The sequence below is a fragment of the Salmo salar genome, chromosome ssa20, assembly GCF_905237065.1.
Source record: "Salmo salar chromosome ssa20, Ssal_v3.1, whole genome shotgun sequence".
In the NCBI taxonomy this organism is placed as follows: Eukaryota; Metazoa; Chordata; class Actinopteri; order Salmoniformes; family Salmonidae; genus Salmo; species Salmo salar.
This window is the reverse complement of record NC_059461.1, coordinates 53109128-53124591: the sequence shown is the minus strand read 5'-3', so window position 1 is coordinate 53124591 and position 15464 is coordinate 53109128. Positions and strand designations below refer to the sequence as shown.

Here is a 15464-nt window from a genome sequence, read left to right as displayed (position 1 = left end):
CCCATGGGAATCAAACCCACAACCCTAGTGTTACATGCGCCATGCTGTACCAACTGAGCCACATCACAAACCACTTGATGTCTCAATGTACTCAATTACTGTATTGGTAATTGTTTTTCTTCATAGTGATGGAAAGTCTACAGGGACCAAACCTACATGACCAGCCTATGTACAATACAGTAATGCACATTTATCCAGTGTCCTATGTGAATTTAAGTATGCTCCCTCTAATTTTCTCTCTCTCTCTGAGGACCTGAGCCCTAGGACCATGCCTCAGGACTACCTGGCCTGATGACTCCTTGCTGTCCCCCAGTCCACCTGGTCATGCTGCTGCTCCAGTTTCAACTGTTCTCCCTGTGGCTATGGAACCCTGACCTGTTCACCAGACATGCTACCTTGTCCCTGACCTGCTGTTTTCGCTCTCTCTCTCTCTCTCTCTCTCTCTCTCTCTCTCTACCGCACCTGATGTCTCTAACTCTGAATGATCGGCTATGAAAAGCCAACTGACATTTACTCCTGAGGTGCTGACCTGTTGCACCCTCTACAACCACTGTGATTATTATTATTTGACCCTGCTGGTCATCTATGAACGTTTGAACATCTTGGCCATGTACTGTTATAATCTCCACCCGGCACAGCCAGAAGAGGACTGGCCACCCCTCATAGCCTGGTTCCTCTCTAGATTTCTTCCTAGGTTCTTGCCTTTCTAGGGAGTTTTTCCTAGCCACCGTGCTTCTACATTTGCATTGCTTGCTGTTTGTGGTTTTAGGCTGGGTTTCTGTATAGCACTTTGTGACATTGACTGATGTAAAAAGGGCTTTATAAATACATTTGATTGATTGATTGAAATGAAGTGGTTTGTAAGGATAGTCAATTAATACTGCACTAAAAGTTGTTATCCATGTTATTTGATCAAGAAAAGTATTTCATTTGATGTGGATGTTTTGTGTCTTTGCCTTTAACTTTGCAACTTTTAATGTAAATGTTTGAGGACAGGGTTTTGTTCTTTCTGGATCCTATTAGAATGACAATCACAGAGAAAGGGACAGGACAACAACTATTACAATTCCAACTATTGAATTCTGCAAGGTACTGTTCTTAATTATACAACTACCTTTTTTCCCCGCACTACAGATGTCCAGATTGGTCAGCTAATACTAAAAGCCACATTGCTGTGCCAATTTACCGGACAGGTCGGCCTATGAATTAAACATTTATGTTGGTGTAGCTCTTATTATAAAATAAAATGAACATCAGTTGTTTTTTTCTTTAACTGGTATTTTCGGCATTATCCACTACTTTTGCTGCAGGTAGAAAATCATAGGAAATGTTATTTAATTGACACAAGCAGTCTCCAATCAAATCACATTTTGTCACATGCATCGAACAAGCTGCCATTTATGGTTAAAAAAATTGACTATGCAAAAAAGGCTGAGGCCACCATGGCATTAGCTATCGCTGAACACTGTTCCATGCTGGCATGTGATCACATTGGAGAAGCATGTAGAGCTGCTTTCTCAGACTCCACTGCTGCTACCCACTTCAAAATGCACAGGACAAAGTGCGCAGAAATGATTAATAGTGATCTAGCACCATACTTTCTGAAAAAGTTGGTCGCAGATGTGGGTGACCAGCGTTTCAGCCTCCTCCTCGATGAGTCCACGGATGTAAGTGTTTCTAAGTACCTGGGGGTTGTGATAAGGTACTTTAGTGACACCAAGCAGACAATTGTATCAACATTTCTGGGGCTTGTTGAGTTGGAGGGAGGAGATGCCAAATCTATAGCCCGTGCTGTTGTGGCTTTCCTCGAGAAGTGTTGTCTTAAAAAAGAGAAACTCCTGGGGATAGGGACTGACAATGCCTCTGTTATGACGGGGATTAACAATGGGGTCCATAAAGTGCTGAAGGAGGAGTATGGCCTCAAATATCTGGTTCTTATTTGCTGTGTGTGCCACTCTGCAGCTTGCTAATTTGTAGTTCTAAACATATTTAGGGTGTTTTTTACTCACTTTTTGTCTCTCCCATGATGTTATTCCTCTCCCCTACAGCTCCATCACAATTACATGCACATGGCAAATTATGCAAATTAGGTGATAGTCATTTAGCGACTTCCAGCGACTTTTAGGACAGCCAATAGCTACTTTCCTTTCTGAGGAGTTGGCAACACTGTTTTAATGTCACATGTGGCTAGTCGAACACCGAACTCTTAATTGAGACAATACTGAAACATCAATCCATGTGCCACATTTTCATTTGCGTCGAAATCAAAATGAAAGAAAAGTGATCTTGCAAATTCAGCAGGTTATGTTGTGAAATAGGCTTGTTGAAGTGTCTTTATTTTATTACTTATCGTTAATGTCGCTTTTGGTGTGCATGTTAATGCACAGCACCTTTTTTCCCACTCTTAAAAAAGAAAATAATTGTATTGTCATACAAAAGTTTTACTGTACGTGAAGTATCAAATGCATTTGTCATTACTAAATGTGTAACTTTTTAACACACAAAACCACATTTGATTAATATTTAAGCAGTTTTCTTCCTCAAATGAAGTGGATGATGATATTATATAATATTTGTGAGAGGGAGAGAATCTGATTTCATTGGTCCTCAACTCACACCTCAGACACTTCATTCAAGATAATTGTAGTTAGCCCTGAGTTAGCCTGCGCCCTGAAGCAGATTTACCAAATTGGCTTAAAGGTGAGCCACTTTCATGGTACCGGTTATCCCAAATTGAACTCAGATTTGACCAAAGTTACCTCACTAACTCCTCAAACTACATTCATAGTATAGTGCACCTGATCAGCTAAGCCTGCATGAACACTGCTGGAAATTCCTGAATGTGTACACACAGACACACAGACACATTCGCGTCAATTATTTTCAAACTTCTCACTTTACTTTAGATAAACAAATTGCATGTCACTCACGTGTGAGGTTTCCAAAGAGACAAAAGTGTATTAATTGCAAAAGTTGACCAGCTTCAGTTGGAAAAGAGATTCACAAAAATGTACCTTTATTTATTTATTTCTGACAGAATTCCTTTTGATCATGTTTCAGCCTGATTGTAATGAGCATGAATCATCTTGGCCTATCTTTTCCAATCTCCATGTTAATTAAGGCTGATAAGGCTTAGGACCCCTGAGTAGATCACTGGATTTGAGCAGTGTGGTTCTGCTGCTGGCTGGTCCTCTCCCAGTCATTGGGTCACGGTCGCTGGTCCAGGTTGGGTTCCGCATCAGGGCCTCCAAGGGACTGAGTGGCGGGCGGGAGGGGCTGCTCTCCCTGGGACTGAGAGAGTGCGAGGGGCTATAAAGTGACTCATAGCGAGTGTTGGGTCTGGCGTCTGCCGACGGCCCCCAAGGCTCCAACTTCAGGGTGGGTTTCGGGCGAATAGCTGATCCCTCGTCAGATGGTTTACTATCCATGCACCCTCCTCCCATCACCAAGCCACCTACATATTTCCCCTCCTTTTTCAGCTCTCCACACTTTTCATTCTCAGGTCCATCCTAAAAGGGAATAAATGGGATATTATTAGAATGGAACTGATATGTTTAAATGAAACTATTCTCGCAGACACGTACCTATGAGTGGTTTTTACTTCAAAACTGTCCTACATACCTGCTTTAGAGCTGAGACATTGAGGAGATGATTGGATTACTCCAGGGAAAACCTTGAGGGTTTGGCTTTCTCTTTGCATACAATTCCAATATTCACTACCTTGTACCTACCTCTTTCTTGTTGTCATCTTTCTTTGTTTTTTTCTTAGATTCTCCCTCAACATCGGAACAGGAGTCCTGTGACCCCCAAAAAATACCAATGTAAATTTAAGGAGAATGAGTCAATAAGCTATTTTGGTATCACATGTTTGTATACATAACAAAAGTCTACCAGGAATTTGTCTCCCTTATTTGTATCTTCTTCTTGTCTTTCTCACTTCCGGAGGAAAGACAGCGTTCCAATCAGTATCATATGCATCTCCAAATAACATTTACCTTCTTGTCTTTCTTCTTTTTCTCCTCATCATCATCACTTCCAGAAGAGGAACCCTACAGGGCAAACAGATGCCGTGGTCAATCAGATTCCAGTGTTCATCTCACTGTTGTGCATCTCCAAATAACATTTACCTTCATGGAGACTTACCTTTTCTTTCTTCTTCTCCTTCTTCTTCTTCTTTTTCTTATCATCATCACTTCCAGATGAGGAGTCATCCTAGACATACATAAATACAGTATATGGTGATGAAATACTATCCTATTTTATTAGCCTCCACTATGTGCATTGGGCTCATAACTCAAAGAGGGTCCCATAAATTACTTCCAAATACATTTGTGTAACATACCTTTTTCTTCTTCTTGTCTTTCTTTTTCTTATCCTTCTTCTTGTCTTTCTTCTTCTTATCCTTCTTCTTGTCTTTCTTCTTCTTATCCTTCTTCTTGTCTTTCTTCTTCTTCTCTTCCTTGCTGTCAGAACCAGAATCCTGGGTACACAGGAGAAACGATCCACAGTCACATTCTGATTGTTACTGTCGTTTGTTTGAGGATCACTCTCTAAGACAGTCAATTAAAAAAAAATACCTTCTTTTTCTTCTTCTTTTTCTTATCATCCTCGCTGTCAGATGAGTCCTGGACACAAAAAAGAAATATTCTGTTCATTCAGGTGTCATTAGATATCTCCAACTAACAGTGATTTCAATTATTATTTTGTTTTACAGCCAATAAAAAAACCTACCTTCGTATCCTTCCTTTTCTTCTTGCCCTTCTTTTTCTTTTTCTTGTCTTCCTCGCTGTCAGAGTCCTGGACACAAATAGAAATATGCTGGTCATTTAGATATGATTAGATATCTCAAATGAACAGTTCTTTAAAACATGGACCCTCCCCAATACAGGACAATTGAAAAAACACCTTATCCTTCTTCTTCTTTTTCTTCTTGTCCTTCTTTTTCTTCTTCTTGTCCTTCTTCTTTTTCTTGTCTTCCTCGCTGTCAGAATCGTCCTGGACACACAATAAAAGTTTAATTTGATATCTCCAATATCTTTCAAAATTGAAAAGACCCTCCCCCAAGACAAACAGTAGAACAACGTACCTTCTTATCCTTCTTCTTCTTCTTTTTCTTCTTATCGTCTTCGCTGTCTGATGAGCAGGAATCCTGTCAAAGAAAAATGAAGAGAGTGGAATTCATTCACTTACCAGTGGGCTTCTAACCATATCCCTGCACACTGGGTTTCTCAAAATAACATCTGTATGCATCGGCACTCACCTTTTTCTTTGTCTTCTTCTTCTTCTTCTTCTTCTTCTTCTTCTTGTCTTTCTCGCTATCTGAATCATCAGAGCTGGAATCCTGAAACAGACATAAACTTTAATCAGACATCTATCCTGTATTTTCCAAAGAAGAAGACGCTTTGTAACATGTCTGCCTTTGCTTCCATGCTTCCATGCTGAGGAGATAGAGCCAAAGGGATGCAATAGCCAATGGAGTAACTAGAGCAATATGGACATACATTGCTAAATTGCTACACTTACCTTTTTCTTCTTCTTCATCTTCTTCATCTTCTTCTTCTTTTTCTTTTTGTCATCATCGCTGTCAGAGGAGGAGGAGCTGTCAGAGGATGAAGAACTAGAATCCTGAGGGACAACAACCCAAAAAAGGTCACTATGAAGTACTTAACAACTTTCTAGGGTCTGTCATTGGGCTATAGATGGCCATACTTTTAGTATGGTTTTACACACTACAGTGAGTCAACAAAAACAATATGCTTCTTTTGTGTTCAATCATACAACACATCGCTTTCTCACCTTCTTTTTCTTCCTCTTTTTATTTTCCTCCTCGCTATCAGAAGAGGATGAGGAGGAAGAGGAGGATGAAGACGAGGAGGAGGAAGATGAAGAACTGGAATCCTGTGGCAAAAACGGTGTCCAATATGTCAGTCATATGGGGATAGTGTGGAGCATTGCACCATCCAACAATACCATAGAATACAATGTGGCTGATAGTTTGGAACTACCAACCTCAGCTTTCTTCTTCTTCATCTTCTTTTTCTTCTTCTTTTTGTCATCCTCGCTGTCTGAAGAGGAAGAGCTTTCTGAGGATGTAGATGATGAAGAAGAGGATGAACAGCCAGAGTCCTTCAATTGAAAAAAAACACTCATTAGGGTATTGTAGCTGTATTACATAATTCATCACATGAGCTCAACACATTACACTTTTGGAGAGGAGCTCAAGTCCGATGGCAGAATAACACAGCTCAACTAAATACTTGTGGGAAAGGTTGTCTGTACTGTAGCACAGGGAGCCAATGGGAACTGAGATGAGTACCTTCTTCTTTTTCTTCAACTTCTTCTTCTTCTCTTTCTTCTTGCCTCCTTCTCCTTCTCTCTCGTCGTCACTCAGATTTCCAGCTTCCATTCCTTCAGGAAAATCTCTGCCACCTTTGGTCACGGGAAAGAAGACTATCATCCTCAAGATTTCCCCTTCATAATCTCCATATCTCTTCTGAGACAATTCTTTTTTGATTTACTTACAAATCCATTCAGCTGATGCACCACCCTCCTTTGCTTTGTCATTCTTGCACTGTAATTGGGGAGAGGGTATTACGACAGAGAAAGTCATTCAGTGGAGTGTCCGTTTGTAGATATGTTTGTGTTTTTACCTTGTCATCGCCATCACTCTCAGACGCAGAGCCCTGAGAAAGCGTGAGAGGTTGAATTCCTTTGTAACTTCAACCTGTTCATCTCTAACGCCCTCTGCTGACACTTTCTAAGCGACACATTTTGTAAACTACCTTCATTAGATGCATTTTGAATTCAAAACTATAAGTCTTACAAACACACGCTTAGTACTGTTAGAAGGTAATAACCATTGGATTCTATACATTAACAACGTGACTATTGCAGAGTCAGAGAAACAGCAGCCAAGGAAAAGCTAAATAAATAGGCTAAATTAATATACACTGACTGTACGAAACATTAGGAACACCGGCTCTTTCCACGGAGTGGGTACCACTTAAGCTCAGTGGACGCGGTACCGGGTCCAAAACAACCGTTCAGAGTTTAACAGTTGATATAGATTAAGAAATGCATGTAAAATAAGCTAATCATGCTTATTATGACCACTTCTGCTTCAGTACACGATATGTTTCCAGATTAAAACTCTCGAAAAGTCATGTTGTCATACACCTCGATGACCTCACCTTGTCCGTTCTCTTTTCTTTCTTCGTCTTCTTGTCTTTCTTGTCTTTCTTCTTCTCATGTTTTTCTTTGCCCGATTTCTGTCCCAGGGTACCCTCCAGCCCAGCACCCTCCTTACCTGCAGAGATGCATATTTTGGGTGATCATTTCCTGTTGTCCACTGTGGACATGTTTAATGACCTTATATAAATGAATATGAAGATCTGATGTGATGTGATGCTGTGTTTACAATGGCCATGTTTCCAAAGAAAGCATCCTGAATGAGAATAGCTTTGCATGCAGAACATGTTGTGAAAACACATGTTGTGACATTTTAAAAGAAGAAATGACATACCAGCTGCTGAAACGCCAGCAGCACAGCTGTACTCATCCTTGCCCTGTCCGTCTGCCTCTTCTCCCTGCTCCCAAACACAATAGAACAGAACATATGTAACTACAGTATGAACTTGCAGGGTTTTCTGGGCAAGCGCATGCAGGTAGGCCAAGGTAGGCTAATGCATTGAGGAAAATAACTGTTCTTGCTGGTGTGTCTGGTTTGGTAATAATCTGGCCTGCACTAACTTCTGTGTAGTCTGCAAACAAATGAGGTGTGGATAGCAATTGAAATCTTAAGTATGTAGGGGGAATAACATGGCAAAATAAGGCAGTTTTATTATTGAAAAAAAAATGAATGAAGTTGTACACTACAGTGATTGCAAAGCAGAAATTGCTTTAGACTCAGTTTGAAAACATCTTTCAATGTTTTTGACATGCTACCAACATGCTAGAACTCCTAATCTGGTACTGTATACTACCTTTTTTTTGTCTGCCTCGCTGTCAGAAGAACATCTAGAATCCTAGAAGAGAAATGTCCATGAATCAGGACGTTAGGTCATATTGTAAGGTTTCAGTCAGATTTGCTGATTTGGTAGAGGATTGTTGTCCTGTTTATAACACTTTGACATAGTTTAGCTACGTTGGTGTAATGAGAAATGTTCTTACCTTTTTCTTCTTCTTCTTCTTCTTCTTCTTCTTCTTCTTCTTGTCCTTGTCGCTGTCTGAGGATGAGGAGGATGAAGAGCTATCAGAGGATGAAGATGAGGAGCTGGAATCCTGAAAAGTAATTCAAACAAATCGTTAGTGTGCTGTGTCGACAAAATGGGCACCACATGTTTATCTGATTTCATGTTGAATCAAACCTTTTTCTTCTTCTTTTTCTTCTTTTTCTTCTTCTCCTCCTCACTGTCTGAGGAGGATGATGAAGAGGATGATGAGCTGGAAGATGAAGAAGAAGAGCTGGAATCCTGAGAGACAGAAAACAGGAACATGGAAAAGGAGCTCTTTCATGAGACATTTCACACGTTACCACCTGTATGTATACAGGAGAGCTACAGTACATACCTTCTTCTTCTTCTTCTTCTTCTTCTTCTTCTTCTTCTTGTCCTCTTCACTGTCTGAGCCTGAATTCTAAGCGGAAGGGACAAAAATGCATGTTCTAAATCCTGCCATGGTAAGATTGAAGTAAACGCTGACTTCCTCTGCGATGTAGAGTATTAAATGTTGCTTCTTCTTACTGTGCACACTCTGGCTTGTAACTTCTGGAAAAGGAAATTGGCCATGGTGATGATACGAAATGACATAATACATTTTATGAAAACCCACTCACATCCTTTTTCTTCTTTGTTTCCTCGTTGTTTAGATCAGTGAAGCCTTCAAGCCCTGCAAAAAAACAGTCAATATGTTTTAGTGAACAATAATATCATATTTATAAGATTATCATTGTTCTGTGTGTTTTTGTGGTGTTTCTGTATAAAGATGATTGATTGAACATAAACAGTGCACGTGGTCAGATAAAACGCCCTCGCTTTCATTCTTGCAACCTGATCTTAAAACAAATAAGGCCACCCCCTCTAGGGATAACATCTGTGATGTGGTGCAAAGTCAACAAAATTACAATCAAATGTTTGACTCAATACATGCTCTTTGGACTGTGATTACACACCTATTCCCCCCCCCCACACACCCTCGCTTCATACACCCATATTCCTCCCATTATTGTTTTATTATTTTAAAAAATGGTGCCATTAACATGGTATCTATACATATAATGTGAATTGAGGTGAATGTGCCACTTGAGCAGTAGGCAGGTACAGTAGGTGTAATATTTGGTTACAAGGTGGGGTCATTTGTGTTTAAACACAGTAGGTCATTTAGAACAGTTCGTAGCCTTCAGTACACACGCCCGAGCACACAAGCTGTCACTCACCAGGCTCAGATATGAAGGCTGCGTCATGTACTATGATATCCCCAGCACCTTCTTTCTTTGCCTTCTTCTTCTTCTTCTTCTTCTCATCCTACAGAAGGACAGACAGAAGTTAGTCTCACTGCGAGTTTGACTTATTCATCTAATGTTAACATAGCAGAACAAAACATACACTGACAGGTAGGACGAAAGTACAGTAGGAATAATGGGTACATCTAAATTTTAGATCTCTGTACTTTTTGTCACGCTCTGATCTGTTTCACCTGTCCTTGTGATTGTCTCCACCCCCTCCAGGTGTTGCTGATTTTCCCCAGTGTATTTATCCCTGTGTTTCCTGTCTCTCTGTGCCAGTTCGTCTTGTATGTTTCCAGCGTTTTTCCTGTTCTCCTGCTTTTTGCATTCTCCTTTTTCTAGTCCTCCTGGTTTAGACCCTTGCCTGTTTCTGGACTTTGTACCCGCCTGCCTGACCATTCTGCCTGCCTTGACCACGAGCCTGTCTGCCATTCTGTACCTCCTGGACTCTGATCTGGTTCTGACCTTTTTGCCTGTCTACGACCATTCTCTTGCCTACGCCTTTGGATTCATAAACATTGTAAGACTCCAACCATCTGCTTCCTGTGTCTGCATCTGGGTCTCACCTTGTGCCGATACTTTTAGACACATGGGTAGTAAACATAGATTTAATCTATGACAAAAGGTTCATTCAACAGAAATAAACGAGCACGATGACTCAGCATCTACAAGGATTGGTTCTGTGCGTGTGTATAAGTCATTCTATTCCACCTGTGAGGTGTATCCATCCTTGTTTTATTATTCATGACTAATAAAATGACTTATACACACACACACACACACACACACACACACACACACACACGCACATACACCCACACACCATTCACATATACAGTACCAGTCAAAAGTTAGGACACACAGACTCATTCAAGGGTTTTTCTTAATTTGTTTTACTATTTTCTACATTGTAGAATAATAGCAAAGACATCAAAACTATGAAATAACACAAATGGAATCATGTAGTAACCAAAAAAGTGTTCAACAAATCAAAATATATTTTAAATTTGAGATTTTTCAAAGTAGCCACTATTATTCCACAAATTAACTTTTAACAAGGCACATCTGTTAATTTAAATGCATTCCAGATGACTACTTCATGAAGCTAGTTGAGTGAATGCCAAAAGTGTGCAAAGCTGTCATCAAGGCAAAGGGTGACTACTTTGAAGAATCTCAATTATAAAATATGTGTTGATTTGTTTAACACTTTTTTGGTTACTACATGATTCCATATGTGTTATTTCATAGTTTTGATGTCTTCACTATTATTCTACAATGTAGAAAATAGTACAAATAAAGAAAAACCCTTGAATGAGTAGGTGTGTCCAAACTTTTGAGTGGTACTGTATGTACATCCACCTTAGGCATATTTGTTTGTTTGCTGCTATTGCAGAGTGTTTTCACGGATCGTATCGGTGCATATTCCAGGTAGAAAGCAAATCCCTATCACCTCTTTACTTCCTGATCTTGCGGGCACCAGCTCAACAGGTTACAACTGGGTGTGTTTCCTATGCCTATCTTAGATCTGGGTCCCGAAGGTCACAGCACGCCTACCATACTGGTTTCATTGTGGCGTTTAGACTTTCAGCAAGTCTTTCAACCTCACATATCTCAAGCATGCAAACCTGAGCCTTCTGCTTACTAACGCTGACATAACATAGTGCCGTTGTTCCAGACCAGCATACAACGCTGGCGGTTGAGTTTCTATTGTGGAATCAAAGTACCTGCTATCGATAATCAAAGCAAATCTTAACAAACATTACCTCAAACTGATTATAAATTCAAATAAACCGCGCCTAATTTCCCCAAAAATGTGATGACATATTTTTTTCTGAGTGAAAGACAAATCTAAATGGTTGCACATCTAAAAGTGAGAAGAGTAAGACTAAATAAAGCTCACATCAGCAATTACATTAGTCACTTTTTATCAAATAAAAACTGCCCAGCCCAATGTGACATAGTAAGACAATACTACATCCACTTTATAAAGCTGTGTGTTATGGCAAGGGACCTAATTTGGATACGCTTGGCAAGAGTATTCCCAGGATTAAAGCAACAATGGATTGGTTTCAGGGTAGATACCAGCGTTGCCAAGACACGCTCTATAAACCAATTAGGCTTCCTTTCACTTTAATTGTTTCATTGGGGGATTCAAGTCTCCTTTTGGCTTCGCATGAACAAGATATTTGTCTAAAACTAAACACATGGCCCAATCCAACCAAAATGTCCTCTCTCTCTCTCTGTTTGTTCATTGACTCATTCTAAACAGGCAGCGTTAGCCTGGAGTGCCAGATGGGCAGGGTTCACTCTTTAGTGACTGTTCTACTATTGGTTCCAATGCACAAGACACGCTCAATCAAGCTCAGATCTGGTATAACGATGATGAACATTAGGTCGCATGTTAAGAGATTTGCGCAGCTTACTTCACTGTCTGAAGAGCTGCTGTCAGAGGAGGAGGAAGAAGAGGATGAACTGGAATCCTGTGTACAAGAAGAAAAGATTATTGCATAATTGACACCAGTAAAGTACATGTCAGTAGATACCTCACTTTTTTGGTTATTTCATACTTTACGTTTCATGAGTGAATGTAATGAATGTGCTTCTCTATTGCATTTTAAAAGGGTCTTACAGAATGCCCCACTATTAAAGACCAATATTCCTAGATAACTGTTACGTTGTATAAATAATTGGAGACAGGCACAGGAATACGTAACAGGGGTTTTTAATGCTTGTGATCTACAGTACTCTGCAATAAGTTAATGCCACTCCCCTCTCCTTACTGTCACTTTTCGTATCGGTATTCCTGACTGTAGTAAGTCCTGCTGACCCATTTGAGAACCGCACCATTGCAAAATGCACCTATGTTTTGGAGATCAGCCCTCAGCTGTGGAGTGACTACACCTTAAACGACTAGTGTAGAGCGCACAGTTCTGAAACTGCACACTGACATGACACTGCATTTATGTCCGGGTCTCTTTTACCACATTTGCGAGCCTCCAGTAAGCAGTACATTCCAAGTAGGGGATGTTCAAACTGGAAGCGTTTGGCGACTCACCTTCTTCTTCCTCTTCTTCAGCTTCTTTTTCTTTTCCTTCTTGCATTTGTCCTCCTCCTCGCTGTCTGAAGATGGGGAGCTGTGGAATGAGTGCAAGTCAACCTGAAGGAGAGAGAGACTGTAATTGTTACAACTGACAGATGGATATGACAGAGTAAAATTAGATGGTAAATGTATTATTGTTTTCATAGTGCACACATGCACAGGTATTTATTTCAGTACAGGGTTAGGTTTCAGGTTATTAGCTGGTTTCCATTTGACCTATTGTTACTTTTCTTGTGAAGTCTTTGACTATACCCTCAATATAAACGTGCACTACATTCTCTCCCCGATCACAACATTTTTGGCCTACTTTCATTGTCTCTGCAGTCCTTCCACTGAACCTGACCCTCCGTTACATACCTTTCCAGGTCCTGCTGCAGGAGCTTTGGGGTCTGTCTTGGCTGCGTTAGTGGTGTCGGTTGAAGACAGCCCTCCTTGCCCTCCATGCTCTTCAAGCTTCTGTTCACTCCTCCAAGGCTTGAGTTCATCCAGCGTGCTCAGGACAACTTGTCCTCCCTCTCCATCTCCAGGCCCTCCCCCTGGAGCTACACAAACCAGCATAGATTACTACGCAGTTATATTTTCCATTCACAAATCAATATGTTTGTTGTATTGCATGGGCTGTACTATATTTTCAGTCGTCTTAGACTTATACAAATCACCTATCCTATTGTACAAATCACCTACACACGGAGGCTTTTGCAGTGCAAACAATATTAAATACAATACAAAAAACAATAACCAGAGTATCAAAAATGCATAGGTACTGATCATGGATGAATGGCATAAAAGTATTTTAATATTATGGATAAAACATTATCTGATGCACTTCCTTATTTCTCACACTGTACTCCATCCCATGTAATGATGCATTCACCTCAGAGTACATTTGTAGCCATAATGCACAAACCAAAATGACTACATCTATATATTGTCTGTTCTCAGTAGAATAACTAACAGATACATTAATTTTGCATGTTGACTGACAATAACAGTGCAGAATTGCATGATTACAGAATTGCATGATTTTTACTTCAGATGTATTTGTACCACGCCCCTGCATGACTGCAAAAAATACAAATAATTGTACAGCTTTAAACTACAGCTCACCGCTTCAAATGTCATATATCTACATATTCCAATTACGCTTAAAGTAGAACGGGGTGGAATATACAGTTGGTGATAATGAGAAATGATTGTTACTTTTACCGGGGAACATACTAAAAGAACGAGACCCATTACATTTTTAGACCACATCAAGCTTTAAACATACAGTATGTCGGTAATCTATAAAGGCATGTGCGCTAAAGTCACCAAAGGCGTGCAAAAGTCACTAAAAGTGTGTAGATCACCATACCTTTGGGTCGGTTGAACTCCATTCAACGCAACAGCCGCTCCAGTTACACCTTGCCGTTAGCTGTGAATTGATGATCTGACTGAGTTCCACTGATAGGAAGTCCTTTAGTATGGCCATTGGCCAAGGTGTGCTCATTGTGTTGTGTGAATGTGTAGGCCAGTGCAGAACAGGTAAATCCGGTTTCACAGTAATGGGCTGACCTTTCACATTTCATGTAGAATATTAGCCTAATATCTTAAAAAATACACTATATTGCTTGTATCTGATCTATATGATATGTTTTTCTAAGTTTGCCCAAACATATTATCTCTTCTCACAGTACATGGAGGTCAAAAAATGAAAAGTGTATTTCCTATAAACAAATAATTTTCTTAACATCACACATGGCAGTATGGTCAGTGCGCCTTGCGCAAAGTAAGGGTGCATTATGACACAGTGTTGCAATGAATACATTTTGAGATCTTGGAGTGCTCGAATTGATCTCTCAACTACAGCCACAGGGCAAATTATGGACATTGTTTGGTTAGAATTGAAAGGGTTATGCTGGCCAACCAAGGGTGGAACTTGGGGTTGGGGTCAATGGGGGGTCTGGGGGCATTTATTTAAAGAAATAGCCTATTGTAGCTGTGAAATTGTTGTTTCTGGTGGATGTTACAGGGAAATTCCAACACCTGACATTTTGGTCAATATAATCCAATCACAACTCAAATACCAATATGTTTCTATATTACTTTAAACCATTGGTTTAACTCTAACAGTTCAGAAAGTCACCATCCCTTCTTTATTTAAATGTCAAAACATATTATTCTATTTGTGTAGTCTACCCTTCACAACACTTGGCTAGTAGGCTACATGGTTTTTAAATGACTAATACCCAATGAACAGCTGAAGGCAGCTGCAGCTGAAGGCAAAAAAATACTTCTCTGGTTGAAAATGATATTAGTCAGAAACATTGATTTTAGCTAATGTAAAAAAGTGATTACAAAGTGTAAAAGCATAATTTTGGTCATAAAGTTAGTATCTTCCAAAACTGTGATGTAGGGAAGCTGTTACGTTCCTAGATCCATTGGATATTTGAGGGTTGGGTTTTGATTTCAATCATACCCACTTGCCCACTAACACGGGATGGTAACGCCTAGAGAGAATTGTCATGCACAGAGAAACAGCTGCGCTGATTGCACTCTATCTAAATGTAGTAGCAGTACCTACAGACAGTGAGACGGACCTGCCCGCATTACGAGCCTCGGACTTGTTTACATAAGACAACACGTCACCAGTGGCGACCTGTCATTCAGGGCAGGTGGGGCAGACACCACCGTTTTAGCTAAAAGCTTTTAGAATTTTTTTGCTGTTGCCTGTTATTTTGGCATTAATAATTGTCACATATCAAATTGCAAACAATGTAAAAAAAAAAAATAGATGTATTTGAGTTAATAAAGCCGCATTTAAACACAAAAAAACTATTTTTTGCTTTCTTGAGTAAGGCAGCTCCAAAATGCAGGTGATTC

General features: G+C 40.0%; 1 protein-coding gene across 8 annotated transcripts; it reads right to left on the bottom strand.

Annotated features, from left to right (window-relative positions):
* Positions 1-2877: 2877 nt before the first annotated feature.
* LOC106580802 (cylicin-2) lies at positions 2878-14104 on the bottom strand. Of its 8 annotated transcripts, none has more exons than XM_045703608.1 (28): positions 13957-14104; positions 12960-13144; positions 12558-12659; positions 11926-11982; positions 9434-9521; positions 8834-8886; positions 8569-8634; positions 8367-8471; positions 8170-8280; positions 7983-8024; positions 7523-7589; positions 7191-7306; positions 6651-6683; positions 6523-6571; positions 6317-6429; positions 6010-6126; positions 5797-5898; positions 5524-5625; positions 5261-5341; positions 5087-5149; positions 4906-4995; positions 4732-4797; positions 4578-4625; positions 4343-4480; positions 4144-4212; positions 3996-4049; positions 3732-3797; positions 2878-3509 (listed from the first exon to the last, which is right to left on the bottom strand). In XM_045703608.1, the coding sequence occupies exons 1-28, from the start codon at positions 13976-13978 to the stop codon at positions 3117-3119; spliced, it is 2598 nt and encodes an 865-aa protein (XP_045559564.1). In that variant the 5' UTR covers positions 13979-14104; the 3' UTR covers positions 2878-3116. The 8 variants fall into 8 exon arrangements, with proteins under 8 accessions (XP_045559564.1, XP_045559565.1, XP_045559566.1 ...); XM_045703609.1 differs by having other exon boundaries at positions 7523-7586; XM_045703610.1 differs by having other exon boundaries at positions 8367-8473; positions 8574-8634.
* Positions 14105-15464: the final 1360 nt, after the last annotated feature.